At 45.8% G+C, this 24,524-nt stretch overlaps 1 protein-coding gene across 3 annotated transcripts in view; it reads left to right on the top strand.

Annotated features, from left to right (window-relative positions):
- LOC310824207 (cell division cycle and apoptosis regulator protein 1-like) overlaps nucleotides 1-24,524 on the top strand; it is a 67,079-nt gene that overhangs the window by 13,136 nt on the left and 29,419 nt on the right. For all 3 annotated transcript variants that reach the window (XM_083697021.1, XM_083697019.1, XM_083697020.1), the window contains 14 exons: nucleotides 317-400; nucleotides 1,127-1,159; nucleotides 1,291-1,323; nucleotides 3,192-3,218; nucleotides 3,524-3,720; nucleotides 3,991-4,117; nucleotides 4,473-4,592; nucleotides 17,169-17,340; nucleotides 20,084-20,225; nucleotides 21,383-21,514; nucleotides 21,689-21,914; nucleotides 22,116-22,229; nucleotides 22,496-22,662; nucleotides 23,353-23,563. In XM_083697021.1, the coding sequence (XP_083553147.1) occupies nucleotides 317-400; nucleotides 1,127-1,159; nucleotides 1,291-1,323; nucleotides 3,192-3,218; nucleotides 3,524-3,720; nucleotides 3,991-4,117; nucleotides 4,473-4,592; nucleotides 17,169-17,340; nucleotides 20,084-20,225; nucleotides 21,383-21,514; nucleotides 21,689-21,914; nucleotides 22,116-22,229; nucleotides 22,496-22,662; nucleotides 23,353-23,563 (1,785 nt within the window). The remainder of the gene's footprint in view (nucleotides 1-316; nucleotides 401-1,126; nucleotides 1,160-1,290; nucleotides 1,324-3,191; nucleotides 3,219-3,523; nucleotides 3,721-3,990; nucleotides 4,118-4,472; nucleotides 4,593-17,168; nucleotides 17,341-20,083; nucleotides 20,226-21,382; nucleotides 21,515-21,688; nucleotides 21,915-22,115; nucleotides 22,230-22,495; nucleotides 22,663-23,352; nucleotides 23,564-24,524) is intronic.

Below are 24,524 nucleotides of genomic sequence, written 5' to 3'. Positions count from 1 at the left end.
TGGAGTTGGAGCTGTGCGTGGCCACGCAGTTGTGGGTGAACAAGGAGTAAAGTAGGTTAATCGTCTGATGGGTCACATGTAAACTGGTTTGGGCAAACCTCTTCTGGTGTTTGTCAGTGAATTGACTGTTCCCAATGACGAAAATACCATCAGATAGACAGGTGTAATTTACACATTCTTTAGATGCTGGTTGGAAGTCAGAGTAAAGTTTTAGTTGTTTTTTTACAGTGTGTCCTTGCAAATCATCCTATCTCATCACCAAGTCACCTAAATACTCTTATCTCACCTGTTTTATATCTTGCCTGTTATATCTCAGTCTCAGATCAACTCGGCCCTGCAGCAGTATCAACAACAACAACCTCCTCCCCCTCCGCAGCAGCTCTACAATGTCCCCCATCAAGTAAGACATGTTTTCCAGAAAGGATTTTACTTTGATCCTTGTTTTGCTATGGTATTACTACGTGGATGGTTCCACATAGTTGAATGCCTTAATGCTATTCAGGGACTTTTGGTTTTACTTGCATCTCTATCTTATCACTGAAATTAAGTCCTGTGGTTGCCTGTCATCACATTTCATGTTGTACTGCTTTGAACTTTCAATAATAAAGGATATTCTGTATGCCAGTCAGTGAGTCAGTGTTGTTACGCGTCATGGTGGTCTTTTGGTATAGTGAGTCAGTGAGAGGTTTTGAGAAAGCTAGCCCTTTTCATGAGTAGTGCTCTGCCGCAGAGTTTGGTCATCACAGTTACAGCACATGTTTGTGCTCCTTGGCTTTAAACAAATAACGCTGTGTCAGCATAATGGATGACTGGGCAGGGTTACAGAATTTTAACCCACTAAAGAACACAGTGTACTTACCGAAATAAGTCAGTTCACTTCACGTCTGTAGGCTAGACCACTCACAAGCTTTCATTTAGAAATGATTCGATCTGTTTCTTTTCATTTTTTGTTGTCTTTAACGTCCCTCTCCAATGGGATGTTGTCATGTATGTAGGCTCCAACATTCTCTATTAAAATAAGAATATGCTTAATGTGTGCAAGCTAAACTGGTCATATGATGTAAAGGCTATAAATCGTGCAAATATATTGTGAACTCAACACGCTTTTTGCCCTCTTTTTCTCCAGCAACATTGCAGTTACTCAGAAAACTCTTTTAGGGTAAGCAGCACCGCTCCTGTCAAGGCACTTTATGGTTGGTGTGGTGGGTGGACTGTTCTCAACTCCATAGGCAGACGGCACTGTCAAATAAATAGTGACCTTATCTCTCTCTCTCTCTCCTCTGTTCGCAGCTCCCACAGCCCCAGCAAGCGCTGCTTTCACAGGTAATTCTTTCCACTTTTACTGTACTCTCAGCAATAACCTGAATTGTGTTGTGATATTTTCTTTCAATTGATTTAAATTATTTAGCTTATTTATATACAGTGCCTATAGAAAGTCATCATACCCTGTGAAATCTTTACCTTTTGTCACATTACACCCTGGAAATTAAAATAAATCAAATCTAACTTTTTGAGCTGTATGTACACATTATAACCCTCATCATCAAAGTGAAAATAAAAAAATAAAAAAGTCTGGACAATTATTAAAAATTAATTAGTGAAATACCTGGTTTGGTTAAGTGATAAGCCCCTTAGAGTGTACCATTATAAACTTGCCCAGGTGCAACCAATCAACTTCCCAATCAAACACCAATTGCCCCCCACCTGACATCAATTGTAGTGGTTTTGATTACTTCAGAATAAAACCAGCTGTTTCTTGAGGATTCCACTACTAGAAGTGCATGGTTCTGCAAAGAATTCACCATGGTTGGAAAATTACTTTCAAAAGGCCTCCAGGATAAAGTTGTAGGAAGGAAGTTAGGTGAAGGCTACAAAAATATTTTGAAGGCTTTAGCTATCCCTCTGAGTACCGTTCAGAGCATCATTAAGAAGTGGAAGGCGTATGGCACCACCAAAACCTTGCCTAGATCAGGCCGTCCGTCCAAACTGGATGACCGAGCCAGGAGGACATTGATCAGAGAAGCTACCAAGAGGCCAAAGGCAACTTTGAAGGACTTACAAGTCTTTATGGCTGGGACTGGTCTGTCTGTGCATGTGACAACAATCTCACAAGCTTTACACAAAGCTGGCCTGTATGGCAGGGTAGCAAGAAAGAAGCCTTTTCTGAAAAAGTGCCACGCTCAGTCTTGTTTGTGCTATGCAAAAACACACCTGGAAGATTCTGTTGCCATGTGGAAAAAGGTTTTATGGTCAGACGAGACTAAGATTGAACCTTTTGGACTGAACTCCAAGCGCTATGTTTGGCGAAAACCAAACACAGCACACCACCCAAAACACACCATACCTACTGTGAAGCATGGTGGTGGCAACATTATGTTGTGGGGATGTTTCTTTTCAGCGGGGACTGGGCAATTGGTCAGGATTGAAGGGAAAATGGATGCTGCCAAGTACACCCAAATTCTTGAGGACAACATGCGTCCCTCTGCTAGACAGCTGAAGATGGGCAGGTCATTCACCTTCCAACATGACAACGATCCTAAACATACCGCCAAAAGAACAACGCAGTGGCTTAAGGATAGAAAGGTGAATGTCCTTGAGTGGCCAAGTCAGAGCCCTGACTTAAATCCGATTGAAAATCTGTGGATGGACTTGAAGAGAGCAGTCCATCGCCGCTCACCACGGAATTTGACTGAACTCCAACAATTCTGCAAGGAAGAATGGGCAAATATTCTCCAATCTAGGTATGCAAAGCTAGTAGAGACATATCCAAACAGATTGATGGCTGTAATTGCAGCAAAAGGTGGCTCTACAAAGTATTAAATCAAGGGGACTGATGACTTTTCCAACCCTGTTATTCTTGTTTTTCATTTTTTATAAATTTTCAGAACTGTCGCCTTTTTTTTCATTCGTTTGATGTTGTATGGCTAAATTTGTACATAAAGCTGGAAAAGTTTTTTTTTAGTGGGTTTTGATTTCAGGCTGTACGACAAATATAGTAACTATTTCAAAGGGGTATGATGACTTTTTATAGGCACTGTAGGTCTGAAAAGACACAATTTTGCTTCTGAGATTGAAACAACATTCCCTGTCTGTTTATATAGATTTACATTTTGAGAGACATAAGAATAAACTATGAATGTATCTCAGTATTCTAAAGTGACTTTCTTTTTTCTCCTCCGTCATCTGCACAGAACTGGACTGCTGAAAACAAATTTCCGGTTGGCATCTCCACTGTATCATCTGCACCCATCCTTTTTTTTTTTTTTTTTCGATCAGTGCAGATAAATTAAAGAATGCCACTCCAGCCTACTGAGATGCACCTTGTGTCTTGCTACCTTTCCAAGAGAAACACATCACCACTGAATCTCCTGTCCTATCCTCTTACCACATTGTCTTTACCCCTAGCCTCTGGTCTGGTACAATCCACACATTGAGAGGGACTTTTAGACATTTTGATCAAAACACTTGTCTTAATTGATTGATGCCCACTCTTATTGCTCTCCTCTGCTCTCCCCCTCCCTAGCCCCCAGTGGCCTTGCCCACCAGTATGAGCATGGCCAACCCCCAGCAGACAGCCCAGATCACAGTGTCCTACCCCACGCTGCGCTCCAGCCACCAGCAGCAGAGCCAGCCTCAGAAACAGCGTGTCTTTACCGGCGTGGTCAACAAGCTGCACGATACCTTCGGCTTTGTTGACGAGGACGTCTTCTTTCAGCTTAGGTGAGTGAGAGGTGTTGGTGTGTCACAAGCTTAACCGTCATATGTTTTATCTATCCCATACCCCTGTGGTTTTGACTGTTTATTGGTTTGTTAATTTCAAATGGATGAATTAGTGGTCTGGATTCTATACATGCGGACAACACATCCCATCTGCCACCAATGTGTTGCTACCATTTCACTATTTCAAGAATTGTAATTACTGAATGGATGATTACTTTTCCTTGTCAAACGGACAAACCCAACCTGAGTGAGGTTTGCTGATGTCTACAGCGCGGTGAAGGGGAAGACTCCTCAGGTGGGCGACAGGGTCCTAGTGGAAGCAATGTACAACCCCAACATGCCCTTCAAATGGAACGCTCAGCGCATCCAGACCTTACCTCAACTGACCAACCAATCGGTGAGAAAACAGACTTTAAAACACCTGTGTTGCGTTTAGTAAGCTTGAAAGGAAGAGGGGATACTCTTCCCACTCAATCTCGTTTTCCATTTTGATATGTTTCTGCCATTTGATCCTACTGAACGCAACCACTGACAGCCAATCTAATAAATCTAAAAAAGTGCTTCCTCGGTTTGGTTCCAATCTGATGGTTCACTCCCTTCTGCCCTTGATGACTTTTGACTGGATAGTTTATTCATCCCAGTTCCCAGAGGAGGGCGAGTCCACAAGGGCATCAGTGAATGGTGTGAATGATCAGATTTGAATTGTGTCTAGTGTGTTTAATTGACTGCGCTCTTCTCAATCCCCCTCCTAGCTTCAGCAGCAGCCTCAGCCCTTACCTCAAGTTTCCCCACAGCTGGGCAGCTTTTACCCTGACCCAGGGATGCAGCAGCGCTACTCAGACATGCACTCCGGTGTGGACATCAGACAAAATGTAACCCTGCCCTGGCCCTCACACACCTTTCTGGGGTGCTCCCTCCTCCTGTTCTCTCCTATCCTCTTATGTTCTCTTCACTCTCTAATGATGGAGACAGCTCCCCACAATTGGAGATTTTTTGTCCAGTCTTTGAGCAGTTAATTGTGTTTCAGGCCAAGATAGCTTACAGTTTATATAAAGTCGATTAGTTTATAAGTGGGATTTCGAAAATGCAGTGGATACTCACAGCAGTATAGCATTTTAGAAATGTAGTTGGCTAGTCTTTGATTTATGTAGAACATCTTGCTGAAACACAAAATAATGCCTTCTAGATTTCTCTTTGCGCATAAGAGAACTGTCAATGTCTAGTATTGACTCTAGGCTTTACATTTGCCTTTGGAGTTTGGAGAAAACTATCAGAAACATAGCCAAATATAAACATAAACTTTAGGCTTGCCAAAAACAACAGTTTGGAACGTCATAAAAAACAAAAAAAGCACTGGTGAGCTCAGCAAACGGGCTGTTAGGCCAAGGAAGACATCCACAGTGGATTACCGAAGAATGCTTACCGTAATTAAGAAAACCCCCAAAACAACTGTCTCACAGATCAGGAACACTCTCCAGGAGGTAGGTGTCAATGTGTCAGAGAGTACCATCCGCAGAATACGTCACTAGCCAAACTACAGACACTTCACTGCAAGGTGCAAACCACTAGTTAGCCTCAAAAAAGATGGTCAGGTTACAGTTTGCTAAAAAGCCTGCAGAGGTCTGGAAACGGGTATTGTGGACAAATAAGATGAATATTATCATGTACCAGAGTGTTTGCAAGAGGAAACTTTGTAGTAAAAAGGATCTGCCCAAGATTTACATCATCTGAGAAACATGGTGCAGGGGGTGTTAGGTTTGGGCATGTATAGCTGCCACTAGAACTTACTAACCTGCAGTACAGGCCTGGCAGAGCATCACCAGAGAAGATGCCCAGCGTCTGGTGGGGTCAATGGGTCGCAGACTTCAGGCAGTTATTGCATGCAAAGGATTGTTGACCAAATACTAAACAGAAGTGCTTATTTTGGACATTTAATGAATCTATCCGATTACTTTTGGGTATCCTGAAGCTAGGGGACTAGGCATAAAAATGTCTGTAATTTCTGAATGGTGAAACCAATATGTACAAAAATACCATCAAATAAAAGCTGAGAATCGCATAGTAATTGTTTGATCTCAAATCCAAACTTTTGGAGTGTCGTGCCGAAAAAAGAGAAAATGCTTCACTGTCCCATTACTTACGCAGGGCACTGTATATTGTAAAGAGTCTCCACAGCATAGAGCAGTGTATCTGCTCTACACTTCTCTCTATGAAATCATAGATATAGTATAATTTATGCTCATTCAGATTTTGGCACAGGGGCAGTTAGTTATTGTATTTGTTGGGTCTTATCAGTGACAAATCAGCAGTAGGATATCATGAAATGCACATTGAAACACACTTTCTCTTCACACTTCTAACCCTCTCTTCTTCATAGATGTGTACAATTCTGTGGTTTTCACTGGAGCACTTTTTTCACCTTACAAACAGGTCAGGAAATGGAAAGTGGAAAGTTGTTTTTCACAGAAATCTATAAGCCGACTTTTCCTGAATTTTCCAGGATTTTATAACTTCATATACAGTCATGAGAAAAAGTTAGGACACCCCCCAAAATATTAAGTTATTCTCTTAAAAATATGGACATATCAATATGTTATCTTCTTTCTAACAATGTCTATAGATAAAGGGGATGTAATTGAACAAAAAACTATGAAAATGTAACTTTGTAATCATTTATTTAAAAATTAACAATAATGCCAATTCCTACTGAGGAAAAAGTTAGGACACCCTATGCCCTAATAGCTAGTATTGCCCCCCTTGGCTGAAATAACCTCAATTAGACGTTTCTTATAACTGTCTACAGGTCTCTGACATCAATTGGGAGAAAGTTTTTCCCACTCCTCCTTGCAGAATTCTTTCAGCTGTGTGATGTTCGAGGGGTGTCTTGCATGCACAGCCAGTTTCAAATCAATCCACAGCATCTCAATAAGATTAAGATCCGGGCTTTGACTTGACCATTCCAGAACTCTCAATTTATTTTTCTTGAGCCATTCCTTGGTAGATTTACTGGAATGTTTTGGGTCATTGTCATGTTGCATGGTCCACATCTGCTTCAGCTTCAACTTTCGAACAGATGGTCTCACATTTTCCTCAAGCACCCTCTGATACAATACAAAATTCATAGTGGATTCTATGATGGTGAGCTGACCAGGCCCTGCTGCAGAAAAGCAGCCCCAAACCATGACATTTCCACCCCCATGCTTCACAGTTGGTATGAGGTTCTTGTTCTCAAATGCTGTCTTGGTTTTGCGCCAAACATGTCTACTCTTACTGTGCCCAAATAGTTCAACTTTGGATTCATCTGTCCAAAGCACATTGTTCCAGAAGTTCTGGTCTTTCTCTAGGTGTTCTCTGGCAAACTTTAGTCTTGCCCTGATGTTTTTTTTTGACAGCAGGGGTTTCCTCCTTGCACACCTCCCATGTAATGCAAACTTGTTCAGTCTCTTTCTTATGGTGGATGCATGTACTTTGACATCAATTGTGGCAAGAGATACCTGTAGGTCTCGTGATGACATTCTGGGATTGTTGGAGACTTCTTTAAGCATCTTTCGGTCAGCTCTTAGGCTGAACTTGCTTGGGCGGCCTGACCTGGCCATGTTGGTGGTGGTTTTAAATGTTCTCCACTTGTAAATTATTTTCCGGACAGTGGAATGGCCAATTTCGAATAGTTTGGAGATCTTTTTATATCCCTTCCCAGACTCATATGCATCTACAATTTTTCTTCTGAAGGCCTCAGAGAGCTCTTTTGATCTCGCCATGGTGATGCAACTCACTTCAACAATCAAGAGCAAACCAAACTAAATATCTGAGGCTTAAATAGGACAGGCTCCTCCAAAATCCTCTGTAACGATGTTCTAATCATTTGCACCTGATGTGGTGCTCTTTATTATAATTTTAGGCATTTTAAGTGGAACTAAATGTAGGGGTGTCCTAACTTTTTCCTCACAAGAAGATTGCATTTCTATTAATTACATTTTACCAATAATTTTTTAAATAATTTGTTTCAGTTGTATTTGTTTAGTTATATTACCTCAATTTTTCAATATTGTTCAAATGAATATCAAATGTCCATATGTTTGAATATGTTGAAGAAGACAAAGGTTTTCATAGGGTGTCCTAATTTTTTCTCATGACTGTATGCCGCGGCTGGTGGAGATAGAAATTGGAGGACGGGCTCATTGTAATGCATGGAATGCCATTGCTTATTCCATTTCTTGCATTACACACGGTTCCCACGGGTCCTTGAAATCCTTGAAAGTTTGTGAATTTGAGAAAAAAAAAAGTCAAGGCCTTGAAAGTTTTTGAAAATAGACATAAATAGACATGAGTCATTAAGTGCTTGAATTTATATATTTTGTGCAAGAATAGAATTTGAAGTTCTTTTGAATTTTTTCTTTACTTAATGTGAGTAAATAGGCTACGTTCCGCTGTCTGCATGTGTGTCTCCCGCCATCTGTGCATCCTTGTTTCACGCGCCATCTGCCCTCAAGAAAATGCGACGGTCACGTGCGTGCATGAATGATTGAAGTTGAATGATGCAGGTTAAACAGCGGCAAGCAAGCGAGAAAGCTAACGTTAAGCGAACCTTCAGCTATGCCTGGATAATGTAAATTCCAGGACTTGTGGCTCACCAAAGACATTTACAAAGACTGGCTTGTTAAAGATCCGTGGGACATCCATATGGCCCGATGCAGAGCCTGCAGCAAATCAATAAAGGTTCACGCCATGGGCGAAGCAGCTGTGATAAGCCATCCTGCTGGAGCATCCCACAGGACGGCACTCCGCAAGTTAAAAGCAGGTAGGTCCTACCCCTGGTAACATGTAGAAGGGAATACAACAACCATACTTAGTTAGTTACTGACGTTAATTAGTTAGCTAGATTATTCTATCTCTTCGTGGTTGTGTAAATTAACTTTAACGTTACAGAACTATTTGGTCAAATTACTGTGTTACAGTTAGCCTCTCTTACCTTATTGCTTAATTATGACACTTGTTTTCTTACAGCTCCCACTCTATTGAACTATGTGGAAAAGTCATCGTCATCTACATCACCACCTAGACAATCTTACAACTACTACCACATTCACCACCTCCTCAAGACAGTCCGTCATAACTGGCGTCCCCAAAGAGGGCTGAGACATTGTGGTGTCTGAACATGATGGAGTCTCACTTCTCTTTCCACTCTTGTGAACACACGGGTGAGTGGCATGGTTTATAAACTGTCACCTGTAACATGAAATTATTTTTAGGAGCATGTTATGTTTGTTTTCATATTTCATATTCTCTCTCTGTGACACACGCACACACAGGCTAGAAACAGAAATAAGTGTTTGATTTCAATCTTTTTTTTTTTTTTCTTTTTTTTTTACTCTTAGGTGTGCTGTTCTCAGCGATGTTCCCAGAGTGCAATAGCCAAGACCTTTGCATGCGGGGCAACAAAGTCCAGCTATGTGTGCACACATGGCTTGGCTCCTCATTTCAAGTACTTGTTGTTTAAAAAACTGTCTGCTGGGGAGTGTTGTTCTTCTCTTTGATGAGAGCCTTAACAGAAAAACACAGTCAAAGCAGTGTGACTTTCATGTCCGTTTATGGGATGGGGACAAAGTTGTGACGAGATTTTATGATTCTAAATGTATGAGACATGCAACTGCGTTGGACCTTAAAGCAGTCTATGAGAAGAGCACGGAAGATCTACCAAAGAAAAACATGGTTCAGATCTCCATGGATGGGCCAAATGTAAATTTGTCATTTTACTCACAGGTTGAGAAGTCCCTCCTAGATTTTGATGTACACCTTATAAACATTGGCAGTTGCGGTCTCCATATTGTACATGGAGCATTTCAGAGTGGAAAGTCGACAGTGTACTGCATACTATGTACCAACTTATACTCCAGCCCGCAGGGAGGACTACTTTAACATCATTGGATCATCAGATTCCCCAATGCCACTTAAGTTTTGCAAAACATGGTGGATTGAAAATGCGCCTGTGCTGGAAAGAGCTTTAGAGGTTTTACCCCATATGGCAACATATGTGAAGGCTGTAGAGGAGAAGAGATGTCCAAATCCTGTCCTTTGAGGTTCAGGAGGCCGTTAAGGACCCTCTCATGACAGCAAAACTGAATCTCATCTTGTCAGTGAGCAAAGAAATGACACCATTCCTCACACGCTGCCAGACCGATAAGCCCATGGTGCCATTTCTCTCGACAGACTTGTTCAAGCTGCTTAAGAGCTTGATGAGCAGATTCATTAAGCCAGACCTCATGAAAGAAGCGAAGACCCCTCAAAAACGTCTTGATGTCGAGGTGAGCCAGTCATCCAATCACATCAACTCCTCACAGGTCGGCTTGAGCTTTGTTACTCGAAGAATTGTAAGAGACTTGTCCGCAGGGAAGAAAATTGGACAGAAAACATTGATGGACTTCAAAATCGCTTGCAAGAAGTGTATGCTCACAACTGTTAACAAACTCATTGAGAAATCTCCCTTGAAGTACACTCTGGTCTCGCATCTTTCTTTCTTGGACCCAAGGGAAATGGCAGGCACAAATGAAAAGACGCTGTGTACAGCAAAATTGAAGAAGACCCTGACCTACCTTGTAATAGTCATTGGGTGAAGAAAGAAGATCATTCAACAATGCTCACATTTTATTGATGACATTGTCCAGGCCCAACACTCAGAGTTTGTAAACTTTGATCCTGTCCAAGACAGCGTGGACACATTTTTACATGAGTATATGTCAAAGGACAAAGAGCTCAGAAATCTATGGAGCCTTTACCGCCAACTCCTCTTACTGTCACACGTGCAAGCCTCAGTGGAGCGTGGATTCTCCATCAATCGGCAGATTGAAGTGGAGAACTTGAAGAAAGATTCATACGTAGCACAGAGATGTATAGTTGACCATATAAGAGCTGTGGGTGGCATACATAATGTGTGCATTGACAGACCGCTGCTGATGTCAGTGGCATCTGCAAGGCAAAGGTACAGTGCCTTCGGAAAGTATTCAGACCCCTTCACTATTTTGATGTGTTTTTGACTCAATTTAAAATGGATTAAATAAAAAATAATTTGCCATCAATCCACACACAATACCCCATAATGACAAAGCGAAAACAGGTTTTTAGAAATTTCAATACATTTATTAAAATTGAAATTGTGGGGGGACATGCAGCGTTCGGCCTGTAGAGGGAGCTACAGGACCGTGGCCAGGGTGACGTCGGCGAGGCTCCGTTGCACACCTGTTGCAAATGAAGCCTCGTTGACTAGATGGTTTAAGATGTGTGTGCCTCGGCGTTCGAGAGAGAAGGAGGGCAACTGGAAAGTCGCCGAGTGGCGTGGTGTTACGAACATTGAAATTATTAGGAACAGTGGAATTATTACGAACATTTTATGAAAATAAACGGGATACTCCCAGAAAACAGTACCTCGACTCCGCCTCTGTGTCACGGACGTGTTACAGTGGCGCCCAACCTGGGACACAGCGAAGGCGGAGAAAAAAAGGGAATGGAGGCGTTAAGCGCGGCTATCGGAAGGATGGCCCTTATACTGGAGCAGCAGGCCCACCTCCGGCAGGAGCACCAGACCGCGGTGAGGGAGATGGTGACGGCAAGGGCTGAGGACCGTACCCTCCTCCTGGAGCTCGTCGGGGCCCTGACAATGGAGGAGGGGAGCCGGCCCTTTGCCTACGCCCAGCGGCTGCGGGACAGCGCAGAGGTCGGGTACCGGGTGGTGTTGGAGCAATTCCCCACGGGGCTCCCGGCCCGGACCGCCGCCTGGGTCCAGTACCACCGGCCCCAGGATCTCGTGGCCGCCGTTACCTTGGCAGAGGACCATCTCTCCCTCCCGCTGCAGGAGCCCCGACGACCAACCCCGGCCCCGCGCCAGAGGGCGGGGGTCCGGCGCCCGGAAGGAGCCATGGTGACAGAGGAGGAGAGACAGGCGCCCGCCCCGAGGACGAGATGGCAGGGGCAGGCATGTCGAGAACCAGCCCTGGCCCCACAGGAAGCACCCCGAGCGACGGGGGGTGTGTTGGCGATGCGGACGGCCGGGCCATGTACAGGCGGAGTGCCCAGTGAGGGAGGTGGGGCAGGTCGTCCGCATCGGCGACATACCGGGCCCTCCCCCCGGACCAGGAGCGGCGTATCGTGTTCCGGTAAGGATACAGCATGATACGCACCAGGCCTTCTTGGATTCGGGCTGCATGCAGTCCATGATCCAGGAGCGCCTGGTTCGACCGGGGGCATTGTTAAAGGCATCGAGGGTGTTGGTGAAGTGTGTGCATGGGGACATTCACGAATATCCTGTGGTCGCGATCGAGATTCATTTTGAAGGGAAAAAGCATAGTGTACAGGCGGCGGTTAGCCCGCGCCTCACGCATCCCCTTATTCTGGGTGTAGATTGGGAGGGGTTTCCTCAAGCGGTAAGGAGGGCTACCGGGGTGCGTGCACGACAGAGAGGGAGGTGTGAAGCGGGTAATGTGTTCTGTGCTGAGGCGGTGCCTCGCGACACTGCCGAGGAGCCGGAGCCGGCGGGGGGGTCTCAACCCGAGATTCCCCCGCCGAACTATCCGTTGCTAGGTGACTTCCCCCTCGAGCAGTCTCGTGACGAGACCCTACGATCGGCCTATGACCAAGTGATAGCGATTGATGGTTGTGGGGGGACATGCAGCGTTCGGCCTGTAGAGGGAGCTACAGGACCGTGGCCGGGGTTGTGTCGGCGAGACTTTTGTTGCACACCTGCTGCGAATTAAGTCTCGCCGGCGAATGTTTAAGATGGGTGTGCTTCTGCCATTTCAGTAAGGGAGCTAAGCTGGAGAAGCTGACGGCGAGAGCAGAGGAGAGCCGAGCCGAGCACAGGACCAAAGGGCAAAAAGACTTTGAACGAGGCTGGAAAGCCGAGCCGTGCCAGCGGACCCCTTTGTTAAAATAAACGGGAGAAAATCCCTTACCTCTATACTGCGTCTGCCTCTGTGTACAAACGGACATTGCTACAATGGTACTTTGGTACGGCCAGACGCAGTACGCGCCCACCCCTATTTCGCGATTATCAGCGACAGGTTGTACCGAGTAAGTCGTGACTCACATAGCCAGGAGGAAGTAACCCAGTTGTTGGTTCCCCGTAGCCGCCGGGAAATGGTCTTCCAGGCGGCTCATTTCAACCCCATGGCGGGCCATTTAGGGTATGATAAGACACTAAACCGTATAATGGCTCGATTTTATTGGCCGGGAATTCGGGCAGAGGTGCGTAGGTGGTGCGCTTCTTGTCGCGAATGTCAGTTGGTAAATCCCCCGGCCATTCCACGGGCCCCCTTGCGGCCCTTACCATTGGTCGAGAACCCATTCGACCGCATTGCGATGGATATTAACGGGCCATTTGATCGGTGTACACAGGGATATCGATTTGTGTTGGTCTTGATAGATTACGCAACCCGATACCCCGAGGCAATACCGCTGCGCAATATCTCTGCCAGGAGTGTAGCGCAGGCATTGTTTCAAGTAATCTCCCGCGTGGGAATCCCGAAAGAGATTCTCACCGATCAGGGCACTAATTTTATGTCACGCACCCTCAAGGAACTGTATGGCTTGTTGAACATCAAGGCGATTCGAACCAGTGTTTACCACCCGGCCACTGATGGCCTTTGTGAGCAGTTCAATCGGACCTTGAAGTCAATGATCCGGAAGTTTGTACACGAGGATAGTCGGAATTGGCATAAATGGCTAGATCCCCTGTTGTTTGCGGTACGGGAAGTCCCCCAAGCTTCCACCAGGGTTTTCCCCGTTTGAATTACTCTACCGGCGTAAGCCCCGGGGTGTCCTAGACCTTCTTAAAGAAAATTGGGGGGAAGGGTAATCTGGGGTAAAAATAAGATTCAATACGTCCTGGACTTGCGCACAAAGCTCCACACCCTAGGGGTTATCTCACGCGAGCATTTGCTGCAAGCCCAGGAGCGTCAAAAGCGACTGTACGACAGGGGAACTAACCTGCGAGAATTTACACCGGGAGATAAGGTGCTCGTACTGTTACCCACCTCCAGCACGAAATTACTAGCGAAGTGGCAAGGGCCGTTTGTGGTCACACGTCGCATGGGGGACGTGGATTACGAGGTAGTACGCTCGGACCGGGGGGATAGCTTGCAGGTGTATCACGTAAATCTCCTAAAAAAATGGAACGACGTGGTCACTGTTGCTCTGGCTACAATAATTCCAGAGAGAGATGAGTTCGGTCCGGAAGTCCCAAAATCAAAAGTTAGCACTTCGGTCGGTATTGATAACCATCTCTCTGCTAGCCAGGCCACGGACGTTGCAGATTTGCAAGCTAAGTTCGCGGACGTGTTCTCTCCACTGCCCGGTCGGACTACGCTTATCGACCACCACATAGAAACGCAGCCGGGTTTAACGGTGCGCACGCGTCCCTATAGGTTGCCGGTACACAAACGAGACATTGTGTGCAGGGAATTGGAAGCCATGCTGGAGCTGGGTGTGGTCGAGGAGTCCCGCAGTGACTGGTGTAGCCCCATCGTGCTTCTCAACAAGCTGGATGGGGCTATACGGTTCTGTGTGGATTATAGACGGGTTAATGCGGTCTCCAAGTTCGATGCCTACCCGATGCCCCGGGTTGACGAGCTCTTGGACCGGCTTGGCACGGCCAAGTTTTTCACGACGTTGGATTGCACGAAGGGATACTGGCAGATTCCACTCTCGCCGGTATCCCGGGAGAAAACTGCATTCTCCACTCCGCTCGGGCTATTCCAGTTCACGGTGCTCCCTTTCAGGTTGTTCGGAGCCCCAGCCACTTTTCAGCGCCTCATGGACCGCATTCTGCGGCCGCACTCTGCCTATGCTGCGGCCTACCTGGATGACATTGTCATTCACAGTGACACCTGGGCGCAGCATGTGCAGAGTGTGGCTGCTGTTCTGCGGTCCCTGAGGCAGGCGGGGCTGACGGCCAACCCGAAGAAGTGCGTGATCGGGCGGAGGGAGATCCGGTATCTGGGGTACCACTTGGGTCGGGGGGAGGTGCGGCCGCAGATTGAAAAGACTGCGGCCATCGCCGCCTCTCCGCGGCCCAAGACGAAGAAGGAGGTGAGGGCCTTCCTGGGGCTGGCTGGCTATTACCGGCAGTTCGTGCCGGGGTTTTCAGAGCTGGCCAGTCCCTTGACGGACCTCACCCGGAAGGGTGCCCCGGATCCGGTCCAATGGTCGGGCCAGTGCCAGGGGTCGTTCGAGGCCCTTAAGGGAGCTCTTTGTGGAGAAACGGTCCTGTATGCGCCTGATTTTAACCTCCCTTTCTCCCTACAGACGGACGCGTTGGATAGAGGCCTGGGAGCAGTGCTGACCCAGCGGGTGGAGGGGGCTGACCGGCCGGTGCTGTACCTGAGCCGCAAACTATCGGAGAGGGAGGGCCGGTACAGCACGGTGGAGAAGGAGTGCCTGGACATCAAGTGGGCGGTCGGCGCCCACTATCTGCGCCTACTATCTGCTGGGTCGCGCTTTCACCCTCTACTCCGACCATGCTCCCCTCCAGTGCCTCCACCGCATGAAGGATGTGAACGCGAGGATCACCCGGTGGTATCTCGCGTTGCAGCCCTTCAACTTTTCGGTCGTGCACAGACCGGGGGCGCAGATGGTCGTGGCAGACTTCCTCTCCCGTGCAGGGGGGGGGAGTAGGTTGTCGGCCGTCGTGTCCTCGGCCTGTGTCGGGCGGTGGGGGTATGTGGGGGGACATGCAGCGTTCGGCCTGTAGAGGGAGCTACAGGGCCGTGGCCAGGGTGACGTCGGCGAGGCTCCGTTGCACACCTGTTGCAAATGAAGCCTTGTTGACTAGATGGTTTAAGATGTGTGTGCCTCGGCGTTCGAGAGAGAAGGAGGGCGACTGGAAAGTCGCCGAGTGGCGTGGTGTTACGAACATTGAAATTATTACGAACAGTGGAATTATTACGAACATTTTATGAAAATAAACGGGATACTCCCAGAAAACAGTACCTCGACTCCGCCTCTGTGTCACGGACTTGTTACAGAAATACAGAAATACCTCATGTACAGAAGTATTCAGACCCTTTGCTATGATACTCTTAAAATGAGCTAAAATGCTAAAATGTCATCAACAAATCACTCAGAGTTGAATTGAGTCCATCTTAATGCAAGGATAATAGTAATTTTCTCTTTCTGTTTTTTTGCTCATCCATTCTTCTCTGTCTCTGTTCTTACACAGTGTGTAATTGATTCCTATGCAAATCAGAGACCCTATAAAAACAAAGATATTCATTCCAAAATTACATGAACCATTATAACACAGCACAATTGAGAAGTGTTCACACATTCAAGCCTCTCTCTCTTTTTAATTGTTGTCTGTGAGCTTCTGTAAAGCCTACTAGTTCTCATTATAAAAATTCATGGGTTTGGGGTAGGCTTGTTCATGAGCCTGATGGCCTGGGGGAAGTAGCTGTTGGAGAGACTCTGAGTTTTGGCCCTGAGGCTCCGGAGGAGGCTCTGTCTTTTGGACGGCAACAGTTCAAACAGGCTGTGATTGGGGTGGCTGGGGTCTCTGATGATCCTCCGGGCTTTGCTGACACATCGCTTGTTGTATATGTCCTAGATGGAGGGAAACTCACATCCACTGATGCGCTCAGCTGTCCGCACCACCTTCTGCAGTGCCTTGCGGTTGAGGGCGGTGCGGTTGCCGTGCCAGGCAGTGATGCATCTCGTCAGGATGCTCTCGGTAGTGTCCCTGTAGAAGGTCCGCAGGATCTTGGGCCCCATGCCAACCTTCCTCAGCCGCCTGAGGTGGAAGAGGCGCTGCTGTGCCTTTTTCACCACCTGATTGGTGTGCTCATCCCAGGTGAGGTCGTCGGAGATATGGACGCCAAGGAACTTGAAGCTGTTGACCCTCTCTACTGCAGACCCGTTGATGGTGATAGGGTCCTGTTCCCAGCCTTTCTTCCTGAAGTCCACCACCAGCTCCATGGTCTTGTCGGTGTTGAGAGAGAGGTTGTTCTCCTGGCTGTATTGGGCCAGGCGGTCGACCTCTCTCCTGTAGGCCGTCTCATCCCCGTCTGATCAGGCCAAACTATGCCGTGTTGGGTCCTTGAATTTGAGGGAATTGGGCCTGGAAAGTCCTTGAAAAGTCCTTGAATTTGATGTTTAAGAAGGTGTGGGAACCCTGATTTACAATGAGCCCGTCCTCTAATTTCTTCCTCCACTGATATGGTGTTACCTCACAGTACCACTAGCTGTCCTTTCTTTACAGACATGGGAGGGGGAGGGGAATATGTCATCAGGACAACATAGTTGGGCACCACTGATTTAAAAATCTTGTCCACATTTTCTAGTTCTATTTTACTTGAGCACTCTTATACAAACTTTAGCTACTTACTTTTGTACTTCTTTGTACTGGTTGACTGGTGCATACTGTTACATTTCTCTTGCTCCCTCCCTCTCTTTCTCTTCCCCTCCAGAACCAGCCTCCAGGGCCTAAAATAATGCAGTCTCTGCCTACCCCCAACACCTTCAGTGTTCAAGCCCAGGGCCCCCCCCCCTCCCTGCTCCAGGCCCAGCTCTCTGCAACCTCCCTGGTCCCCCTGCTCCAGAACCCACCCCAGCCCCTGCTGCCACAGCCACCGCCCAAAGGTAGGTGGTCCTCCCCTGTTCAAATGGCTGTTTTTACACATAAGGAGGCAATTCTAACCCACCAAAGTAAGGATGGCAGTCTTCGACAATTCCACTTTAGCATGTTCAGACTATGAACAAATGTGAACTCGCAGTGAGACTTAGTTGTAAGACTTTGATGTTTAGCTGAATAGAGTACACACGTGGAGGAGAAAGAAACAGCTTGGAAAGAAATTGAGATGATGAAATTACAACCCTTTTTATACATGGTCCCCCTATTTCAGGGCACCAAAAGTATTGGAAAATTGGCTTGACAGGTGTTTCTGGTTAGTCAGGTGTGTTGCGTCACATAATTTGTGCAGGCATAAGAGCTGTCAATGTCTAGTATTGATTCTAGGCATTACAGTTTCCTTTGGAGTCTGGTATTGGTGTCTGTCAACATGAGGACCACAGAGACGTCAATGAAAGTCAAGGAAGCCATTATGAGGCTGAAATATCAGAAAAATCAATCAGAAAGAGCCAAAACCTTAGACTCAAATCAACAGTTTGTAACATCATTAAAAAAGAAAGCAAGCACTGGTAAGCTCAGCAATCGCAATCGCAAACGGGCTGGTAGGCCAAGGAAGACTTCTACAGTGGATGACTGAAGAATCCAGGAAGTAAGCATGAATGTGTTAGAGACTGCCATCCGCAGAATACGTCACCAGCCAAACTACAAAGGCTTCACTGCGAGTACAAGCAAATGCCTCCAAATTCACTGGATGGCGCTTCATCATACAGTAAAACGATGACCCAAAACATACTGCCATAGCAACTAGAGAGTTTTTCAGGGCCAAAAAGCGGAAAGTTCTTGACTGGCCAAGTCAATCTTCAGATTTAAATCCAATTGAACATGCATTTAATTTCCGGATGATAAGACTTTAGGCAAAAAGACCTGAACAAACAACAACTGAAGATGGCTGCAGTACAGGCCTGGCAGAGCATAATATATGCCATTTAGCTGATGCTTTTATCCAAAGCGACTTACATTGCAGTGAGTGGATACATTTTTCAGTATATACAGTGCCTATAGAAAGTCATCATACCCCTTTGAAATAGTTAATATATTTGTCGTACAGCCTGAAATCAAAACCCATGAAAAAAAAAACTTTTCAAACTGAAAAAAACAAAAAAAAAGGCAACAGTTCTGAAAATTTATAAAAAACAACAATTTATGAAAAACAAGAATAACAGGGTTGGAAAAGTCATCAGTCCCCTGATTTAACACTTTTTAGAGCCACCTTTTGCTGCAATTACAGCCATCAATCTGTTTGGATATGTCTCTACTAGCTTTGCACACCTAGATTGGAGAATATTTGCCCATTCTTCCTTGCAGAATTGTTCGAGTTCAGTCAAATTCCGTGGTGAGCGGCTATGGACTGCTCTCTTCAAGTCCATCCACAGATTTTCTATCGGATTTAAGGCAGGGCTCTGACTTGGCCACTCAAGGACATTCACCTTTCTATTCTTAAGCCACTGCGTTGTTCTTTTGGCGGTATGTTTAGGATTGTTAGCACAAACGAGACTGAGTATGGCACTTTTTCAGAAAAGGCTTCTTTCTTGCTACCCTGCCATACAGGCCAGCTTTGTGTAAAGCTTGTGAGATTGTTGTCACATGCACAGACAGACCAGTCCCAGCCATAAAGACTTGTAAGTCCTTCAAAGTTGCCTTTGGCCTTTTGGTAGCTTCTCTGATCAATGTCCTCCTGGCTCGGTCATCCAGTTTGGACGGACGGCCTGATCTAGGCAAGGTTTTGGTGGTGCCATACGCCTTCCACTTCTTAATGATGCTCTGAACGGTACTCAGAGGGATAGCTAAAGCCTTCAAAATCTTTTTGTAGCCTTCACCTAACTTGTGCCTTCCTACAACTTTATCCCGGAGGCCTTTTGAAAGTACTTTTCCAACCATGGTGAATTCTTTGCAGAACCATGCACTTCTAGTAGTGGAATCCTCAAGAAACAGCTGGTTTTATTCTGAAGTAATCAAAACCACTACAATTGATGTCAGGTGGGGGGCAATTAGCCTGGTGTTTGATCTGGAAGTTGATTGGTTGCACCTGAGCAAGTTTATAATGGTATACTCTAAGGGGCTGATCACTTAACCAAACCAGGTATTTCACTAATTAATTTGTCCAGAATTTTTAAACTTTTTATTTTCACTTTGATGATGAGGGTTATAATGTGTACATACAGCTCAAAAAAGTTAGATTTGATTTATTTTAATTTCCAGGGTGTAATGTGACAAAAGGTAAAGATTTCACAGGGTATGATGACTTTCTATAGGCACTGTATGGTCCCAGCGGGAAGCAGAGACACACAGACAGACAATGGGACAAGAATATACCCAATGTCTGGTGGCGTCAAAAGGGTCAGACTTCAGGCAAAGGATTGTCGACCAACTGAACATGAGTACTTTATTTGGGCATTATTATATGATTTTTTCCAATGCTTTTGGAGCCCTGAAATAGGGGGAGGGAGTATGTTTAAAAAATGTTGTACATTTTAAATGGTGAACCCAATCTGAAAAAAAAACCCATTGAATTAAAGCTGAGAATCTCTACTTTGATTCCAAATCCAAACTGTTGGAGTATAGAGCTAAAAGACAAAATGCTTCCTCTTTCCAATACTTTTGGAAGGCACTGTATATGTTTTTGTTCGTCACATTGTTTGTCTGTGTGTCTCTGCTTCTGTGCCACCATCTCTGTCTGTCTCACTGTGTTCTCAGATGTCTTCTCAGGGGGTCTTCTCCAGCCACCAGTGAGGATGATGCCGCAACCTCAGCCCGTCCGACGCATGGACCCCTCCCCTCGCTTTTCCAATCGCAATGACCGGCCAGAACTCATCCTCAGGACAAAGGAAGAACGCAGGTCAGGGCTGAACACCCAACATGACAATATGGTCTCAAACTGTTGAGCAAGAGTTATTTCATTTTGATTTAGGGTTAAAGTTAGATTCTGTGGTTGAATGCGTTTGTGATTACAACAATCGCATATGTGCACTAGGGTTGGGCGGTATACATTTTTTCATACCTTTATACCGTCCTCAAAGATTACCGGGGTAAAAAAAAATATATATAACATTGCGTGGGGCTGGCGGGAGCCATCTTTGCTCCATATATTTAATCTACGTTGAAAAACTGAATTATTTACAAACTAAACTAAACAGTTGGATAGCATAATATGATACTTTAATAAGAAGCGTCACACACTGCATTTGTAATAACTTGTCTCATGTCCTGTCATATAGCCTGTAGGCTATCATTTGTCTATAAAATATTGATTTAGTTACTGTTATGAGACTATGCTCTGGGAGTCCTAATTGCACGGTTGACTCCAAGGGCCCGGTCTGTCCATTGCTTCTGGTCCTGCACTGCGTTTGTGACCGCCTGATTGAGGTTGTGGCCAAAACAGTTGAGCCATGGCCAATTCAGGGCCCTGATGGCGGCTGCAATGTTAGCAGCATTGTCAGTCATTATAGCCAAGAGTTTATTCACATCCAAGTGCCGTGCGGAGTGCATCAACAATGTTGTCCGCTGTGTGGTTTTCTGGAAAAAGCCAGTCTTTTTTTTGTTTGTTTTTTGTTTTTAGGGCATTTCTGCTTTATTGGGATAGAGACAGTAGAGATTGACAGGAAGGATGGGAGAGAGAGGAGAGATGACATGCAAGACGTGTCGAGGGTCGGAATCGAACCAGGAACCTTGCGATTATGTGGTATGCGCATCAGTGTGCTACGCCACTAAGCGCCCCGTCTGTAGGCATTTTGACTGTAGCTTGTGTCAGGTGTGACAAAGTGGACAGTTAACGACATGTATGGCATCATGTCAGCGAATAGCTGTTTGAACCCGACAGCAGCATTTGACACAGACAGATATCCCATCCGTGCAAAATCAAATCCCGCGGGATACTGTATTACTGTTATACCCCCAACCCTAATGTCCACCTCTTTGTCTTGAAGAAAGAAAATAAATTGATATAGTATTTTACTAATTTAAACTAATGTCCTTTCCCTTCCTCCCTCTCTGTAGCCGTGAGCGCAGGCGGTCAAGAGAACGCTCACCAACACGCAAACGCCCCCCGAGACGTGAGCGATCCCCCAGACGCCCTCGCAGGGTGGTCTCCCGCTACACCGTACAGTTCTCCAAGTTCAGCCTGGACGGGTGGGTCAACTAATGGTTATATCAGATCAATTTGAGTTAATGATTGATGTGGTGGTGATAGAATCTCCAAATGAAGAGATGGCCACCAGAATGTGAATTCCCAGGTGAAATGCAGGATGAGATAATAAGGTGCTTTGTTGGGCTCTGAGACTGTGTGCTCTCACTCCTCTCCAGTTCTAACTGTGACATGATGGAGCTGAGGAGGCGCTACCAGAGCCTCTACATCCCCAGTGACTTCTTTGATGCTGTCTTCACCTGGGTGGACGCCTTCCCCCTGTCACGACCCTTCCAGTTCGGCAACTACTGTAACTTCCACATCATGCACAAGGAGGTGGACTCTCTGGTCATGAACACTGCCATGCTGGACCCACCTGATGCCAACCACACCTACAGCGCTAAGGTAACCACAGTATGCCATAGGAGGGCACTGCTAGTGTCATGCTGCTCTTTCTAGCTACATAGGCTCCAATCTGTGTGATTTGTATTGGACTGTTGTTGTTCACATCTTTATTATATCTGAATGTGATTATAGCTGAAGGACATTTTCCATTCTATGAAGCACTCTGATGGACATAAATTATTTTTCTGTCATGTTGTGTAGGTGATGCTGCTGGCCAACCCCAGTCTAGAGGATCTCTACCATAAGTCCTGTGCACTAGCTGAGGACCCCCAGGAACTCAGAGACGCCTTCCAGCATCCTGCTCGCCTCATCAAGGTACATCATGCACATACAGTGTACACTCTCTCTCACACACGCGCACACTAATATGCAGCTGAAGAAGCTCAATGAAGTGACGCAGGCTTAGTCAGCGGAGAGCTGACTGTGATGTCCCATTCCCATTGTATAACTGAACACTAAATGGGGAACAAACACAACTCCAGTTTTTTTTCCCTAAAGTTTCACCTTCAATATGTCTTGGCCATAGAAGGATGGGAGCAAATGCCTTTTTTTTCTCTATTCTCTCTCTCTCTCTCTCTCAGTTCCTGGTGGGGATGAGAGGTAAAGATGAGGCCATGGCCATCGGGGGCCACTGGTCCCCGTCTCTGGACGGAGCGGACCCAGAGAAGGACGTCTCCGTCCTCATAAAGACAGCCATACGTTGTTGTAAGGCTCTCACAGGCATTGACCTGAGTTTATGCACTCAGTGGTAAGTGCAGCTCCTCTCCTCACCTAATATTCCCTTTCTCTCCTAGACCATGTGATTAGGCTTGTGGTTTGATTACCCAGAAGCTAAATCTCAAAGCTGACATGGGAATGGATGCCTTTTTTTTCTTCCTTTCTTTTATATGATTTAATTTGCCCATTTATTATATATATATTTTTTAATGTTAACTATTCTGTGACACTGTCCCGCCTCATATGTGGTTATGAATAAACAAATGCATTGATTCTGTGGCTTGATGAGCAGTCGCCCAGACCAGAAGAAACCACTTTACTTTCCATTCATTTATTTATTTAGACTCTGTTAAATATCTTACATATTTAACTTGCTTTCACTGTGTCCTATTGATTCTGTCTCTCTTCTGACAACCCCCATTCTGTGGTGCATGTAAGCTATCCCACGCATTAATCTATGATTGGTTGATGGGAAGCTTTCCCAAAATGGCTGCTGGTACCCCTGACAACCATTGGAAAGCTCCAGATGGGGTTTCCATGCTAATCATGTGTGCTGTTGGGGGAAGGGTCACTGTAATTACGCCAATATCATTTAGAATGGGGGGGGGGGGGGTGGAGGCTGTAGCATACAATTTGTGGCTAGCCCTAGCAAGGCTGGCCTTTATAAGATGTGTCCTGACCAGAATGTTACTTTCCAATGCGCCTTCTTCCTTTGCGACAGGTATCGTTTTGCAGAGATTCGCTATCACCGCCCTGAGGAGACACACAAGGGGCGGACAGTCCCTGCACATGTGGAGACAGTGGTTTTGTTTCTCCCGGATGTTTGGCATTGTCTTCCTACCCGCTCAGAGTGGGAGGGGCTGTCGCGCGGACTCCGGGAGCAGTTGGCTGAGAAGCTGTCGGCCGAGCGAAAGGAGGCCGATGGAGAACAGGCACTGAACCGCTAATACCTCTCTTCTTATTTCCAATTCTCACAGGAAGGCACAGGAATTACAAAAACAAACAAACCCAGATTACACATCACACACAGAATACACACCACTCATACACACAAAGATATCATCATAGACAAAATAATTTTCCTTTCACTCTTCCTCTCCTGTATCCTCTTACCTGCCCCCCTCCCTCCGTCCGCACCCCCACCCTCCCCCACATTCAGCAGATGCATACAGTGGAAGGAGATTAGGTTGTATTGTAACAACACTGTCACAACTGGTAAAACAGCTTCCAGCTCCTCAAACTAACTCTCAAATGGGTGTAAATCTGGGCATAAGATTTGAATGTGGTATTGGTTAAGTAATGAATTTGGTTGTGTTTCACTTTGAGCCCAAAAATAGCCTCCTTTGAATGTAGTTAATTGCATGTGGGATGCATTATATGATTTGATTTGACTTGGAACCAATGAGAATTCTCAACAGATAAGCTGGAATCTGCATAGCCAGTTGGGTTTGAATGTGGATGTTCTAATGTTTCCCTTTATACAAATGTTTTTACTTAAGTTCAATATTTGCTGAACTCAAAATGAAAACTTCCCTAAAGTTCTGTCTCTCGTCTGTCCCTTTGGAATCTGATTGGACTGTCTGTAGAGCTTGGTTTTTCTGGGACAGTTTGTTGGACAGAGGAACAGAACTAATGGGAAACCCCATACACGCTCAGTTTGGAGACAGACAGACAGACAGACAGGCATTTCCATTGGTTATAAAGAGCTAGAGAGCTTCCCTGTGTACCCTACAGTAGCAGTGGACTTTTACTGGTCGAGAGTTCACTAGGACCAGACTATGAGAGACAGATGTGACCTTGCTTCTTGCACGGTTTCAACCAGGGGAGAAGTGGTGTGCTGATGGTTTGCTGTCCCCCTTTCTCTCTCTTTCTTTCTCTCTGTCTGAATAATTA

This window comes from Argentina silus, assembly GCF_951799395.1.
Source record: "Argentina silus genome assembly, chromosome: Y".
Classification (NCBI taxonomy): domain Eukaryota; kingdom Metazoa; phylum Chordata; class Actinopteri; order Argentiniformes; family Argentinidae; genus Argentina; species Argentina silus.
The sequence above is the reverse complement of the archived record's forward strand: the minus strand, read 5'-3'. Positions and strand labels throughout refer to the sequence as shown.